This window comes from Maylandia zebra, linkage group LG15 (genome assembly GCF_041146795.1).
Source record: "Maylandia zebra isolate NMK-2024a linkage group LG15, Mzebra_GT3a, whole genome shotgun sequence".
NCBI lineage: Eukaryota > Metazoa > Chordata > Actinopteri > Cichliformes > Cichlidae > Maylandia > Maylandia zebra.
Window position 1 is genome coordinate 41,960,119 of NC_135181.1, and position 17,059 is coordinate 41,977,177.

The window sequence follows — 17,059 nt, forward strand, 5'->3', positions numbered from 1 at the left end:
GGTCACATTTGTTCTCTCTGTTGCATGGCGGACCAGGCAGTTCTATTATAATGTATTATTTATATTTTATTTTGTATCCATCAAGGGCTTCAGGTGATCTGCAGTTATCACCATTTTCCCAAGGTGGAGACAGTTACCTTTTCACACACTGTCCTTGGCTGAACAGTGGCACAGCCTTAATATACCTTATTTATTTTATTAAAATATTTTCGTGTGAATTATTTGCTTTATATTCATTTTATACATGCTGGGCATGGTCATCATGCCAACTGTGTTTCATTGTTAATATCACTTTACAGGTTGTTATCCTTGCTATTATTAATTTCAAATACTCTAAAGATAATTTCTACTGTAATTTTCCCTTTGTTTATCTTTATTTCGTACTTTTTATATTTATATCTACTCAGTGGGGTCTGTTTTCAACCCTTTTAAACTACTTCAAACTACTTTGATCTCTAGTTTTCACTTAATAAGGGATTATTATGTTCTTCCTGATATGGGTGTTGCTGCAGATGCGGCTGCAGGAATGAGTGATGGTTTACTAAAAGGATTGTGGGCACTGCACAGTGTCTCGTCTTCTGGTTTTACTAAACTGGCAGTTGAGTTCTATTCTTCTGACTGTTTATATTTTGTTTTCTTAAATCTCTCTCTGTTTTTGTCCGGCGTCTGGACTTTTCTTTTCTCACCACTGCTCGTCAGCAGGAGTGAGTTTTAATTTCACTTGCTTGATTACCCATCTTATTTATGTATTTACTTATTTTTGTTTAAGTAATATATACACGATACAGCTGCTATCACCTTCGCTGGTATTAGAGACGAGAGTGGTTGCTCACACGCCCTTCGACTTTCGGACTAGTTCCGAAAGCGGTGTGAACTTTACGAGACGGAACTCGACCGTTCTCTCAACTCACCAGCACGTCAGTGAACAGCAGTAAAAGAAAAACACAGTAGGAGCAGCTCAGTCTCTTATTGGACCGTGAAAATTCAGCTTGCTCCGTTAATTAAAACAATACACACACATTCACATTCACAGCTTCGACGCGCGCGCGACCGGAACCCTTATGATAAGGGGAGCTCCCAGAGCTACTTACTCCCTAGACCCAGTCTAGACCCAGCTGGGGGAGCTACCCAGAGCTCCAAACCTAACCCACAGAAGTGGGGAGCTTCCAGTCGACGAGCTCCAAGCTACCAGTCGACGAGCTACTTCCGCTATTTTAAATTCCCTGAATTCAAAATACGCTTTTACGCAAAATTGTGTCAGTGTGTCTGTATCTACCTGGTCAGTGTTGCCGGGTCTGGTCCACCTCGATCGGGCCCCACCACCGTGGGTCGCTTTCTAAGACGTTGGCCAAGACTCGAATTTAACGCTCTTGGTCTTTTACCACACACCTGGTGTGTGAGCTGTCGACAGGCGAACAACGTGGACTGGTCACGGAGATGGGACACGATGGAGGCGCTCCGGCTCCGAAGGACCAAGAAATGTTGGGGGAAAACTCTGTTAAAGACTCAGGAGAAATAAAGACACAATGAGACAAGGTTACTTTTTATGCTTTAACGTGCACACGGGTGAGCTGCAAGAACAACTCACACCGTGAACAGAGGCTTGGCACTTTTTATAGGAAAGACAGTGAGAACAGGATAAGAAAATAATAAACATAAAATAAACAACTCCATATGTGGCGCTAGTCTCGTCAGCAGAGAGCTGGGAGAAAGCTGTGAGAGATAAAACAATCTAAAACAATATGTCCCAAAACAATATGTCTTCGCTGGGAAAGTCTAAAAGGATAATTCTAAACTAATCTAACCATAGACAAAGGGAATCTTTGTACATTTAAAAGAAGGTAAAGAAACATAGAATCATTTTTCCTGTAACATACACAAAGTAAGAAGATGCAGGAAGAGAAAAACGTGTCCTTAAGTCCTGAAATGAGCAGAGGCCTTGGGCGTTGAATAGATCATCAAAAAGGTTTATCCCGAGTGAGAACCAAGAGGGTTGAACAAATGGTCGGCTGCCACATAGTAACTTTAAATTATGCCAGAGTGGTGAGCTTTTACAAAATTTAACTGGAGCACCCAGCCGCCTTTCTATTTTCCTCCATACCTGTATAGAGTTGGCAATAATAGGTCTGAATTTGTTGTTGTTGTAGAGCGTATTGGCGGGAACATTAGCAAACAGAAGATCTTGCAGTCTATGCGGTGCTGCCTTGGCGGATTCGATCATTTTCCACGCAGTAGTAGCCTCTGGGTTGACCCACGTACTAAGCGCCCTGATTTGGAACGACCAGTAAAAAAACTCGAAGTTTGGCACTGCCAGGCCACCAAACAATTTGGGCCGCTGCAATGTTGACAAACGTATCCTAGGCCTTTTGCCATTCCAAATAAATTTAGACACCGCAGAGTGTATGTCTTTAAAATAAGTTAGAGGAGAGAGTGGCAACATAAAAAAAAAGGAAATTAAGCCGTGGCAGTATGTTCATCTTTACTGTGTTGATTTTACCCTGAAGCAAAGTTTTTAAATTGTCCCATCTTTGAAAATCGGATTTGATCTTATTTAGCATAGTAGTAAAATTGTCCTTGATTATCTTTGGAATACTATTATGAATTGAAATACCCAGATAAGTAAAAGTGCTTTTGATCTGAACACAACCGGGTAAGGAAACTTTCGTAGCTTTAATGTTCAAAGGCATCAGAGCAGATTTCGACCAGTTTATTTTGTAGCCAGATAGAGAGCCGAAATGGTCAAAGTTTTTAATTAATGGATGGATGGACGTCTCATAGTTGTCCAAAAACAGAATAATATCATCCGCATATAGAGATATGATATGATCTTGACCACCAATTCTTATGGGAGAAATTGTGGACTGTCTGATGGCTTGTGCTAGGGGCTCTAGAGAGAGGCAGAACAGGAGAGGAGAGAGAGGGCAACCCTGCCTCGTTCCACGCTGCAGCGTGAAAGGGGGAGAGACCAGGTCCCCTGTTAAGACACTAGCAAGAGGTGAGTGATATAGTGTTTGAATCATAGCAACAAATTTCTGCTTAAACCCAAAGTGGTTCAATACCATCCACATATAGTCCCACTCTAGCCTATCAAAGGCTTTTTCTGCATCAAGTGAAAATACTGCACATGGATTTTGATAGCTGTTAGCGGCATCTATGATGTGCAACAGCCGTCTTATGTTATCAGATGCAAGCCGCCCTCGGATAAATCCTGTCTGGTCTGCATTGACCAAAACATGGATAACTCTTTCCAAGCGCAATGCGAGAGCTTTTGCAAATACTTTGAGATCAGTTGTGAGCAGAGATATCGGTCTGAAACTAGAGCACTCAAGAGGGTCCTTTCCCTTTTTTAAGAGAAGGGTAATAAGTGCTGTTTTCTGGTCTCTATGGAAAGACCCGTTCCGGATTGCAAAATTAAATGAGCCGAGCATGAGCGAGCCTATTGTATCCCAAAGTTCTAGAAATAGTTCTGGCGGAAGGCCATCCAAACCAGGTGATTTACCTTTGTTAAGGTCTTTCAGCGCTCTATGCAGCTCATCTAGAGTTAATGGGGCCTCTAGCTCATCCTGATCTGCTTGTGGAATATGAGGTAGATCCAGATTTTCAAGAAAGCTATTACAGATAGTATCCTTAAAATTGATATCTGATTTATACAATCGGACGGACTTAAGGTTAACGACCAACGCAATGGAAAGGACTACGAGTAAGACATGTATCTGCGGCAAGCTGTGTAAGAACCAGCATGGCCTAAAGGTCCACCAGGCTAGAATGAAATGTTTGGAGCGGGAGAGTGAGGTGCAACGCACAGGTCCTGAACCTGGTGAGACGCAGGAGGAGCCCGGCCAGGAGGCACCCCACAGAGCCCAGTCCCTCCATGCACTGGACTCTTCCAATCCAAGCAGTGTAGTTCCACAACAGCGGATTAAGTGGCCCCCAGCCAGCAGCCGGAGCGAGTGGCAGAAGTTTGATGAGGATGTCTCCAACATCATACAAGCTGTGGCCAAAAGAGATGCCGACAGCAGGCTTAAAACAATGACCACCATCATAGTCAGCTACGCCTCAGAAAGGTTCGGCCTGATCGAGAAGTGTAACAACAAGACCCCTTACACCATGAACCGCAGGGCCATGAAGATTCATCAACTACGCCAGGAGCTCAGGAGCCTTAAGAAGCAGTTCAAGAACGCTGATGCGGAGGAGAAGCAAGCTTTAGAGGAACTGCATAACATCTTGCGGAAGAAGTTGATTACCCTCCGTAGAGCAGAATGGCACAGGAGGCGAGGAAGAGAGAGAGCCAGGAAACATGCAGCTTTTATTGCTGATCCCTTTCGCTTTTCCAAACAATTGCTTGGGGTTAAGCGAAGTGGGCAGTTGGAGTGCTCAGCAGAGGAGGTGAATAACTTCCTTCATGAGACAATGAGTGACCCATTGAGGGAACAAGATTTGGGACCAAACAAAGCTCTCATCAACCCTGCCCCACCATCAGCAGAGTTCAAGTTGACGGAGCCAAGTTTGAAGGAGGTGTGTGAGGTCATCAAAGCAGCCCGCTCAGCATCCTCCCCAGGTCCCAGTGGCGTACCCTACCTTGTCTATAAGCGCTGCCCAGAGCTGCTTCGCCACCTGTGGAAGATCTTAAAGGTGATATGGCGGAGAGGGAGAGTTGCTGATCAGTGGAGGTGCGCAGAGGGAGTGTGGATTCCCAAAGAGGAGGATTCGAAAAACATAAACCAGTTTCGGAGCATCTCGCTATTGAGCGTGGAGGGGAAGGTGTTTTTTAGCGTTGTCTCCCGGAGATTGACCGAGTTTCTCCTTAGAAACAATTACATTGATCCATCAGTTCAGAAGGGGGGGATCCCAGGAGTTCCTGGTTGCCTAGAGCACACTGGTGTAGTTACACACCTTATAAGAGAAGCCCATGAGAACAGAGGCGACCTAGCTGTATTGTGGCTGGACCTGACTAATGCGTATGGGTCGATCCCACACAAACTGGTTGAGCATGCTTTACACCTCCACCATGTTCCCAGCAAGATCAAGGACCTGATCCTGGACTATTACGCCAATTTCAGGCTTAGGGTCACTTCTAAGGCAGTTACTTCAGACTGGCACCGACTCGGGAAAGGTATAATAACAGGCTGTACCATCTCAGTTACGCTCTTTGCCCTGGCAATGAACATGGTGGTAAAGGCTGCGGAGGTGGAGTGCAGAGGGCCGTTAACAAGGTCAGGTGTTCGTCAGCCCCCTATCAGAGCCTATATGGATGACCTCACCATTACAACATCATCAGTTCCCGGGTGTAGGTGGATCTTGCAAGGTCTTGAGAGACTCATCTCATGGGCAAGGATGAGTTTTAAACCTTCCAAGTCAAGATCGATGGTACTGAAGAAGGGCAAGGTGACGGACAAGTTCCGGTTCTCAATTTCAGGAACCATTATTCCATCCATAACGGAACAACCAGTTAAGAGCTTGGGGAAACTCTTTGACTCCAGCCTGTAAGACTCTACTGCTATTCAGAAGGCAAATGAGGAGCTGGGAGCGTGGCTTATTAAGGTGGATAAGTCCAGCCTGCCTGGAAGATTTAAAGCCTGGATCTACCAGCATTCAATCCTGCCCCGAATCCTGTGGCCCTTGCTTGTCTATACAGTTCCAATAACTACTGTGGAATCCCTTGAAAGAAAGATCAGTGGCTTTCTTCGTAAGTGGCTGGGACTTCCCCGCAGTCTCACCAGCGCTGCCTTGTATGGGACAAGCAACAGCGTGCAGTTACCCTTCAGTGGTCTCACAGAAGAGTTCAAGGTGGCTCGCACACGAGAAGCCCTACAGTACAGAGATTCAAAAGACTGCAAGGTGGCATTAGCAGGTATTGAGGTAAGGACAGGAAGAAAGTGGAAGGCTGAGAAGGCAGTTGAGGTGGCGGAGTCACGCCTAAGGCAGAAAACACTGATGGGGGTCTTAGCAACAGGGGGAGCAGGCTTGGGGTATGTCCCAAAGGCCCAGGTCAGCAGGGCACAGGGAAAGGAGAGACGCCAGCTACTCCAGGAAGAGGTCCGAGCAGGTGTGGAGGAGGAGCGAGTAAGTAGAGCTGTAGGCCTTAAGCGGCAGGGAGCATGGACAAGGTGGGAGAGCACCTTGCAGCGCAAGGTCACCTGGGCAAACATCATGCAGGCAGACTTCCACCGGATCCGATTCCTAGTGCAGGCAGTATATGACACTCTGCCAAGCCCAGCAAACCTCCATCTGTGGGGAAAGAGCGAGACACCTGCCTGTTCCCTGTGCTCTGGAAGAGGGACCCTAGAACACCTCCTTAGCAGCTGCCCAAGGGCCCTGGCCGATGGTCGGTATTGTTGGCGGCACGACCAGGTGCTCAGAGTAGTTGCTGAAAAGATTGCCTCAGCAATCAGCACCAGCAAGCATCATCATGCTCCGAGGAAGGCAATCTCTTTTATTAAGGCTGGAGAGAAACCCCAGGTGCGCCCACATTTGACAACTGGCCTCCTCAACACAGCCTCTGATTGGCAGCTACAGGCTGACCTGGGTAAACAACTAAAGTTCCCTCAGAACATTGTAAAAACATCACTCCGGCCAGCCAAGAAGAGGGCCATCCAGGCTGTGAGTGAAGCGGCAGAGAAAGCCACAAGGTGGCTGTGGATCAAGAGGGCTGATCCGTGGGTAGCTACTGGTACGCAAGTCGGGGCTTGATCACCCCCGGCTGGGTCGCCTGGGCGAGGGTGTATGATGTTGTGAGACCCGAAACACCTGATGACCCTAGGATACATCACTGAAGATGCGTACCAGTGCATCCAGGAGATGTGTCTTTATAATACAGATTTACAAAAAATGACGAGAAAGTGGTGTTAATGGACTGAGGATTTGTCGTAATTTTACCGTTTGCAGCTGTTATAGCTGGAATATGTGCCCTTGTTTCACATTCTTTAAGCATAAGTGCCAACAAATGACTAGGACGCTCTGATTCGAAATAGTACTTCTGTCTAGTTCTATGCAAGATGAACTCTGCTTTGGACAAGGTTATTGCATCATATTCTTCTTCTAGTGAATAAGTTTTTGCAGATTCTGTAAAGATTCCATCTGATTTTCTAGATTGGACACCTGAGCAAGTTTTGTTTTTGCCAACATGGAGGAGAATGAGATGGAAAAGCCACGAATGAAACATTTTGTAGTCTCCCATAAGACTTGTGGGTCGATATCCTCATTAGCGTTGATATCTAAAAATTCCTTCAGCTGGAGCTTAAGCAGGCTGAGAAAGGTAGAGTTAGTTAATAGGGACGTATTAAAGCGCCACCTGGGGGCCCTATTCTTTAAATTGGGCAGATCGACAGAGCATAACAAAGCTGAATGATCCGATATCAAGATTGGCTGAATAGAAATAGATGTATCACCTGAAACTAAGGAAGGACTAACAAAAACGTAATCTATCCTAGAGAATGTCTTATGTCTATTAGAAAAGAATGTATAATCCCTAATGTCGAAATTCTGCATCCGCCAAAGGTCGATGAGATTAAGATCTTTTATAAGTGTATTCAACAGAGAAGATGAGAGATTAGCTACTGCATCTGGATGAGATTTATCTAAAACGGGGTTGACGACAGCATTGAAGTCTCCACCCAACACTATGGAATAATCATTGTATTCTAATAGTGTATTGGCAATATAAGTAAAAAAGTCCCTGTCTGGCTCATTTGGACAGTATACAGATACGAATACCAGTTTATGGTTTAAGATACTGCCAGTTACAAGTGCCAGCCGGCCGTTTTCATCACTCGTGTTATACCTGGTAGTAAGGTCGAATTTTCTCTTCAGCAAGATACAGACACCCTTGGTTTTATTTGGGGCTGAGGACGAAGCTATTAGTTTGTAGTGTTTGTTTTGAAAACGTGCCACATCACCTTGTTTCAGATGTGTTTCTTGGATTAAAGCAATGTCAGCCTTTTTACGGTTTAGGTACTCAAGGACACGTGTCCGCTTAATAGCGGAGTTAAGACCATTAACGTTAAGTGACAGAATAATCAATGGTAGCATCGGTACGGCAAGTGCCCAAGAATGGTCCCAATGTGAAGATAGCAAGAGAGGAACGTCAATGTGTAGTAAAATATAAGGCCACCATACCCCTGCCAAGTACTGCAATGTTTCACTAGTGCTACTGGAATTTTAACTTTGCATAGAGATATGTCTGCAAGGGAGGGGACAGGGGAGGAAAAAACTATATACAAAAACTGGTGCAGACCGCACAGAGCTCCCTCCATAGGTCTGCTAGAACACAAACTTCTGATTGATTCGTAACCGGTCCTTCTAGCAGAGGCCCCAGTCCGCAAGATCTTCAACGCACACCTCCGGCAGAGCTTCAACAGCATTCCGAGGGAGACTGGAGACATTGAGTCCGAATGGACCATGTTCAGCGTCTCCATTGCCGAAGCTGCTGCATTGAGCTGCGGCCGCAAGGTGGTTGGTGCCTGCCGTGGTGGTAATCCCCGAACCAAATGGTGGACACCAGAGGTGAAGGGAGCCACCAGGCTGAAGAAGGAGTCCTATCGGGCTTGGTTAGCCTGTGGGACAGTCCTATCGGGCTTGGTTAGCCTGTGGGACTCCGGAGGCAGCCGACAGGTATCGACAGACCAAGCGGAATGCGGCTCGGGCAGTGGCTGAAGCAAAAACTCGGGTGTGGGAGGAGTTCAGAGAGGCCATGGAAAAAGACTTTCGGACTGCCTCGAAGAGATTTTGGCAAACCGTCAGGCGTCTCAGGAGGGGAAAGCGGTTCTCTACCTGCACTGTGTATAGTGCTGGCGGAGCGCTGCTGACGTCAACTGAGAAAATTGTCAGGCGGTGGAAGGAATACTTCGAGGACCTCCTTAATCCCACTGACACGTCTTCAGAGGAGGAAGCAGAGTCTGGGGATGAGGGGAATGACCCGCCAATTTCCGGGGGCGAGGTCACTGAGGCAGTTAAACAACTCCTTGGTGGCAGAGCCCCTGGTGTTGATGAGGTCCGCCCCGAGTTCCTGAAGGCTCTGGATGTTGTAGGGCTGTCCTGGTTGACACGCCTCTGCAATGTTGCATGGAGATCAGGGGCAGTACCTGTGGACATGAGACCGGGGTGGTGGTCCCCATCTTTAAGAAGGGGGACCGGAGGGTGTGTTCCAACTACAGGGGGATCACACTCCTCAGCCTCCCTGGGAAAGTCTATGCCAGGGTGCTGGAAAGGAGAGTTCGTCCGCTAGTCGAACCTCGGATACAGGAGGAACAATGCGGTTTTCATCCTGGTCGCGGAACACTGGACCAACTCTTTATCCTCTCGAGGATACTTGAGGGTGCATGGGAGTTTGCCCAACCAGTCTACATGTGTTTTGTGGACTTGGAGAAGGCATTCGACTGTGTCCCTCGGGGTGTCCTGTGGGAGGTGTTGCGGGAGTATGGGGTGTCTGGCCCATTGCTACGGGCCATTCGATCCCTATACAACCGTTGCAAGAGCTTGGTTCGCATTGCCGGCAATAAGTCGGACTCGTTTCCGGTGGGTGATGGGCTCCGCCAGGGCTGCCCTTTGTCTCCGGTTCTGTTCATAATTTTTATGGACAGGATTTCTAGGCGCAGCCAAGTGGCGGAGGGCTTTCGCTTTGGTGGTCTCAGAATCTCATCTCTGATTTTTGCAGATGATGTGGTTCTGTTGGCTTCATCGGGTGAGGGCCTCCAGCTCGCACTGGAACGGTTCACAGCTGAGTGTGAAGCAGCGGGAATGAGGATCAGCACCTCCAAATCTGAGGCCATGGTTCTCAGCCAGAAAAGGGTGGAGTGCCCACTCCGGGTCGGGGATGAGTTCCTGCCCCAAGTGGAGGAGTTCAAGTATCTCGGGGTCTTGTTCGCGAGTGATGGGAGAAGGGAGCCGGAGATCGACAGACGGATTGGGGCTGCAGCTGCAGTAATGCAGACGCTGCACCGGTCCGTCGTGGTGAAGAGGGAGCTGAGTGTAAAAGCGAAGCTCTCAATTTACCGGTCGATCTACGTCCCTACCCTCACCTATGGCCACGAGCTGTGGGTAGTGACCGAAAGAACGAGATCGCGGATACAAGCGGCAGAAATGAGCTTCCTCCAAAGGGTGGCTGGCCTCTCCCTTAGAGATAGGGTGAGAAGTTCGGCCATCCGGGAGGGGCTCAGAGTAGAGCAGCTGCTGCTCCACATCGAAAGGAGCCAGCTGAGGTGGTTCGGGCATCTGACAAGGATGCCCCCTGGGCGCCTCCTGGGTGAGGTGTTCCAGGCATGTCCCACCAGGAGGAGGCCCCGGGGCAGACCCAGGACACGCTGGAGAGATTATATCTCTCGGCTGGCCTGGGAACGCCTTGGTATTCCCCCGGATAAGCTGGAGGAGGTGGCTGGGGAGAGGGAGGTCTGGGCCTCTTTGCTTAGGCTGCAGCCCCCGCGACCCGGCCTCGGATAAAGCGGATGAAGATGGATGGATGGATGGATGGATGGTACCTCTCCAGCTCCCCTGCTTCTGGCTTTCCTGACCCCATGGATCCATGATCTTCGTCGGTTAGGCTGCTGTTTGTGCTGGCCTCATCCAGCTCTGTGTCTAGGTGATGTCTGATGAAGTGGAGACCTGTGGAAAGATGTATGGTTTTCAAAAGAATTAGGTCAGGTCATTATAGTGCTGTATACACTGCCAAGCTGCGGATGTTTGTTTGGAGCTAGCCTCCAAAAGCTGGGCATACACTGTGCAATTTTTGGCCCATTTTGAGCCGATTTTTCAGTCGCGCAACCGTTTTGGGGATCGGCCGGAGTTTTCCCTTAATTGTGTGCGCATCGTGTAGTACACATGGGGTAACGAAAAGCAGTTAAACACCTCACGACCAGCTCCCAATCATCAATCGTATGGTCGCAAGATAATCAAACCTGTTTGAAATCCTGTTGCCCCTCAACGCAGCCTCTCACACTGCGCACGCACAGAAATGAAAGTGAAAAGGTGGAGCAGCACGGCAGTGCAGCGTGTGATCTGGACACAAGAGATGGAGGCACAACTTGTAGAACTTTGACAAGCTCATCTGAGTACGTAAACGTAGAGCTGCCACCCAGGCAAAAGAAAAATAGAGCTATATCACATTATAACGTTAAAAGTTTATTGTTCTAACAAAACGTTCCTGTTTGTTTCTCTTATTATATTAATAAAGCTCACTCACTTCAGCAGCTACCTTCATTTTTGGTATTAAAACCCACACGGCTTGCCCTGCTAGAAGTGACAGTATGAGTGTGTGGCTGGGTCTGAAGTACACTGAGATGTCATGCTTGGAGAAGACTCCCCTGAGTTTTTCTGATAAACCAGCAATAACAGGATGACAGTGTTGTTGTGTTTGTCTTTCTGATCCCCCCTGGCTGGTGTCTGATCTTCTTTTCTGTGCATCTTTGCTGACTTGCTAAACTTGATATCCACATGTTTTAAGAGCCTCCTTTACATCTGTGTCTTCCCTCTTTTTCCCTTCAGGCTTAGAGAGAACATTTTCTGCGAGGTGTTGTAGGGTCCTGATTACTCAAAGTTTGTGTTCCAGATGGTGGTGGGAGTCAAAGAGGAGGTACTAGTCTATTTGTGTGGGCCTCAGGTAAACCTAATTGTTGAGGTTTCCATTCCCTTCAATGTGCATTGCACAGTCCAGGAATAGCAAACAGTTATCCTCTGTGTCTTCCCTGGTGAACTCATGGCCATGAGATGTGGCCATGCAGTCACATGACTATGTTTTTATCCATAGCGCTGATGTGAGCAGTGAAGGATTCTACTTCCTGGGTTTTGATTTTGACCCAGGTGTCATCAACATATCTGTACCAGTGGCTAGGCACTCTCCCTTTAAAATAGCTCTGAGAGCAATCCAGAACTGCTCTTAGAACTGAAGAAGCTGAAAGGTGAAACACCTTCAAGAAAACTTAAAGCAGTCCAGATGCTTTTCTTTCCAAGCTCCTTAAACTACGATGACCTGGATGACTAAGAACCTTCACAGACATAACTAGTGGGCTAGTTTTAGTCATTATGCAAATGTACTGTTTATAAGGTTGGAAAAATCTGCAGTCAGCTGACACTGAAGAAGTCACATGAAACATTTCTCCCACTGAAAACGCTATGTCCAGATGAAGAGAATCAACCTTTGGGGATTTCCTTACCTGGATGATTGAGCATGCGTCCAAGTGTCTGGACATGTGCGAGTGAAGCAAACAGAGCTGTGTGTGGTTTTACCCTTTTGTTTCTGGTTACATTTAATTGAAGAAACTTGTTTTCCACTGAGACGCTGCACTTTACAATTTATTAACTAATGAATATTTGGACAAATAACTCTTGAAAGACGAATAACTGTGTGTTTGTTGAAAGTAAATGACATCTGAAATTGGCAAGTCTTTTCTTTTGTACGTGTCTAAATACACGAACTTTAAAATTCTAATTATTCAAGAACAATGAATTTTAGTTTATGTTCATATGAAGTTTAAATTCAAGGTTTACTGCCACTGTCACAAATTTACCCATTCTTTCCTAATAACATGATAACAGCCCTTATATGTTCTATCAAATTATGTCATGCTGCCATAATAACTTTGTAATAAAGGATTTAAATGTTTAAAAACACTTTAGTCTTTGTGTATTCAGTGTTACCTCCAAAGTTTTATCATCAGAAATCTTAGAGAATAAAACCGATCTGCAGTTCGTACTGAAAGTGTAAGAAGGATCAGCCAGGGTCGAGCATCACAACTCTCAAGCACGATCAAACTTTACCTATAAAATGATAAACAAAAAAGAAAGACTCCGCCAAACGACTTGCACTGCTGCAAGAGGTTTCTGCTTGTTTCTGAATTGATTGACTAATTGATTGATTGATTGATAATTGGGTTAAGGCTGCCAGCCGTGCCAGCGCCATCTTTCCCTTCCGACTATACATACATTACACAAACATCACATGGGGAACACGTGTATCTGTTTGTGTGAGTGTGTGTGTGTGTTCTGTGTTCAACCGAGAGAAAGTGTCCCTTCACCCGGTTAGACAAAAGTCAACAGTCTTTGGTCGACGCGGGTGGCCTTGAATGAGCTGTGAGCTCAAGAGCCATGAAAATTGTTTTTAAAAAATTCATGTTTATGTTTTCATGTGTTTTAAATGCAGATGGTTGGACAAGTGATCGAAGAGAAAAAACAGGAAGTCCTTAAAAGACTGAGGCATGCAACACCAGAAAGTCAGCAGTGTATGTACAGCTACTCACATTTAATGACTTGAAAAACACTTTAAAAACACTTTTCCAATTTATTTTACAAATACTGTTAATATATATTTGTGTGTTTGTGTGTGTGTGTGTGTTTAACACGTGTAATGTTCTGTCTGTGTGTGTTTTCTTTGTAGATGTTGAAGGTTTGCTGAAGCAAAAGTCAGTTAGCCAGAAAGAACTACTGATGGTCTGCAGTCTTTTTATGGATGAACTGGACCAATCCTGCGAAGGTGATCAAAGTTTGACCATTATGAAGTTACCATTAACATTCTAGCACAAATATTCCAAAATATGAATATTTACTTTTGAAACGTTGGGTACATTTAGCTGATGGCACCGTGTTTCACTCAAATTGTGAGAAAATGAAACTGTTTGTTGAAGGAAAAACAGCAACACATTAGTGGTGTCACAATACGTAATTAAGGATAAATCTTAAATCCTAAATGAAATTTTGCAAATAAAGTTTAAGATACAAAAGGCTGGCAGGATTTAACAAAAAGACAGTTGTAATTAGGTTTATCAGGAAAGACAGCACTGGTTGGAGGTCGACCAGGTCACCTGCTATTAAGAAGGTTGGTGGTTTGATCCCTGTCTGTTCCAGTCTGCATGCCAAATATCCTTGGGTAAGATACTAAAACCAAAGTTGCTCTCAGATGCATCAATTGGAGCATGAATATTAGAGATAAGGCACTTATGAAGAAAAAAGTGTTTGTGTGAATGACGCAAGATCTAAAAAAACACTTTGAGTGCTCAGTTAGAGTAGAAAAGTGCTATACAGGAACTAGTGCATTTACTATTTATTTGTACATATGAGAGTAACTAGGAGAAGTGGACGCAGCGTGACGTTTAGCACTGTTGCCTCACAGCAGGAAGGTCCTGGGTTTGACTCCACCATCTGGCCAGGGCCTTTCTGGGTGGAGTCTCTATGTTCTCCCAATGTATGCGTGATCTCCCACACGCCACCTGAACCTAATAAATCTGGTATAAACAGAAGAACATGGATGGATGGACACAGCATGGCAAAATGATGCAGATGATAATATTCAAAGACAATGACACAGGAGGAGAACTAAAACTAAACTCAAAGCACAGGAGATAAACAACTAATGAATTGAAACAGGAAGTGTAAAGCAATAACTAAACCAGCAAATGCAGACGCAAGAATAAGCTTAACATACTGGCATATGGCACAGGACGAAACAGGAAACACAGAAAGAAGAAACTTTAATACAAACAACTGGAAAGAAAATTAATGGATAATAATATAAAGCATCAAACTAAAAATCAAATAGAGGATATTTATTAATGAACAAAATTTAAAAGTCCAAAAATGTAAAACCCTGCAGATCCCAGGGTCAGATATCAGGGTTTTTTCATCATGTTCCTGAATATTTATTCAGTGATAAATTACCCTGAATTTTTATTGTTTTTCTTAGCAAATAAACACAGGTCATCTTCATCACGTTCATGGATTCGATGCACAGCGAAGGTCTGCACTGTTGTTACTGGTGAGACCTTTCATGCTCATGCATCCATACTGGAACAAGTGAACTCAGCGTTACTGGAGGTTCAGATCACCAGCCCACAGGACTGTGACATCATCATTGTTTTCTGTCCAATCACAGCCCGTATTGGATCAGATGTGGCGGCAGCGCTGAGTAGAGAGGAAGGTAATAATGTGATTTTAGTTTCTTGAAGGAACAACGTTCACTGTGGACTCTGCAGGAAGATTTACTTCTATGTGCAAACTGACCTCTGCTTCTGTAGATGTTCTTCTCACTGTTTCTCAGTCTGTTTCCAGCTGGACATCTTCCTCTGTCTAGAAGTCTGTCTCCCCTTTAGGAAAATTTTATTGTTGTTTACTGAAATTCTGAACTTGAAAACGAAGTCATAAAATGAACTGAACATGTAATACATGCGTGTGTTAAGCAGAACGGTGTTTTCAGCTCCATTTTCCAAGAAATAAATTCATAAACTTTGTCTTTTATCTCCTTTTTTCAGTGTCATCCAGTGAAAAACCTGCCATTCTGGTCCTAATGCATCATACACGCAATGTTGAGTACTCAACTGGAGGAAGAAACTGGGCTGAAAATTATCCAACCGTTAAACTGGAGGTTCATGTTTTCTTCCATGACAGTCAGCATGGATTACTGAAGTGTGACAGAAACGAATGGGCTGTCAAAGAGATACAGAACGAGTTATACAAACACAGTAAATATGCATGGAGTAATTTTTTTAAATGGTAAATGGCCTGTATTTGTATAGCGCTTGACTTAGTCCCTATGGACCCCAAAGCGCTTTACACTACATTCAGTCATCCACCCATTCACACACTGGTGATGGCAAGCTACATTGTAGCCACAGATGCACTGCGGCGCACTGACAGAGGTGAGGCTGCCGGACACTGGCGCCACCGGGCCCTCTGACCCAGCCCTCTGACCCCCTTAGGTGTCTTATTTTAAATAAATGATTTGGAGAAACACACAACAGTTAAGAAATCAGAAACATATAATATCAGTGTCCCCCATCTCTTCTGAACAAAACGGTCTAAGAATGACCGTCCTAGCACCTATGGTTAGGAAATTATGGCCATTTGTTTGAGGGGAATACTCAGTTTAAAAAATCCACTGCAAAAAGTCTTGCATGCTTTCAAATTGTTATGTCACCTTTTGATACAGTGTGCAGTGCTAGGTGTAGCAAATCATTGGTTATGATATCCACTGTGTTCTAATCTAGCACCAAAGTATTAGAGCTTTACATGAAACTTGTGTGGCTTATTGCAAATAGATAAATATAACCTATATGACATTACTAATATTACATTACCTTAATTATGACGGCAATCTTTAATAAGGTGTCGAAAAAAGAAGAAAGGAGAGTTGCTTGTATTACAGCTGTTGTAAACAGAAGTTTACTGAATCTTTTTGACTACATAGAGTGATGCAGTATTGAATCTGATGGTGATTTGAGTTGTCTCATTCTGTCTTTTTGTTCTTTGTCTTTTGTTATACTGAGTTAAATAGATCTTTGGTATTGCCTTTGCTGGACTGAAGCAATTTGACATTGCAATTTTGTAACGTGTTTAGCAATTTACATAAAGTAGGGGCTTTTTGTGACATCCATTGACTGATGGGCAAATACACAAAGCCTGAATTTATAATCTGTAGCAGCAAAGTCCCCACACAGGACCTCTGACTGTCCCCGAAAAAGTTCCTGAAGTTTAATAGACCATTTATGTCTGTTTATTGTTTTTGATGGCTTATTAAATCCAAACATTGCTAAATGTCAGATGTCTTTGTTGTTCATGTTCTACTTATGTTTGTGGATTTAAGTAGCAGACAAAACAATGAAAGTGTTTTAGGTGAGTATAAGCATAAGTATAAGTCGTAGCTTAAACACTTAAGAGCACCAGAGCTATTGATTTAAATTGTCTCTCTTATTCTGCTTATGTATTGCATTAAAGTCAAAACTCTATAGAAATATATTGCCTGATTGAATATCAGTGGTAGCTTAAACAGGCAATAATAAAAAACTAAGAGAACCAGAGTTGTTATCGGACAATCTTTGGTATATTAAAGCCAGTGCGTTTAATTAGTTTATTTGGTGAATATAATATTTTAAAATTAAATATAAATTTTGCAAAAAAAAGAAGGATATTTGTAGAATACATAAATATTCCTAGCAATGAGTACAATGGAAGGACTTTGTAGTGTAATATTTTAAGAAATTTTCATTTTAATTACAATACATGGTGTCCCACTGTTATTACTATAACATGTCAATATTTACATGTATTTTAGGGTTTACATATTCAGACCACACTAACTAAA

General features: G+C 44.4%; 1 protein-coding gene across 6 annotated transcripts in view; it reads left to right on the plus strand.

Moving 5' to 3' along the window:
* LOC143412737 (interferon-induced very large GTPase 1-like) overlaps positions 1-16,517 on the plus strand; it is a 57,023-nt gene extending 40,506 nt beyond the window's left edge. For all 6 annotated transcript variants that reach the window (XM_076874509.1, XM_076874505.1, XM_076874508.1 and 3 more), the window contains 4 exons: positions 13,130-13,208; positions 13,364-13,459; positions 14,666-14,899; positions 15,231-16,517. In XM_076874509.1, coding sequence (XP_076730624.1) covers positions 13,130-13,208; positions 13,364-13,459; positions 14,666-14,899; positions 15,231-15,475 — 654 coding nt within the window. In that variant the 3' untranslated portion in view covers positions 15,476-16,517. The remainder of the gene's footprint in view (positions 1-13,129; positions 13,209-13,363; positions 13,460-14,665; positions 14,900-15,230) is intronic.
* Positions 16,518-17,059: the final 542 nt, after the last annotated feature.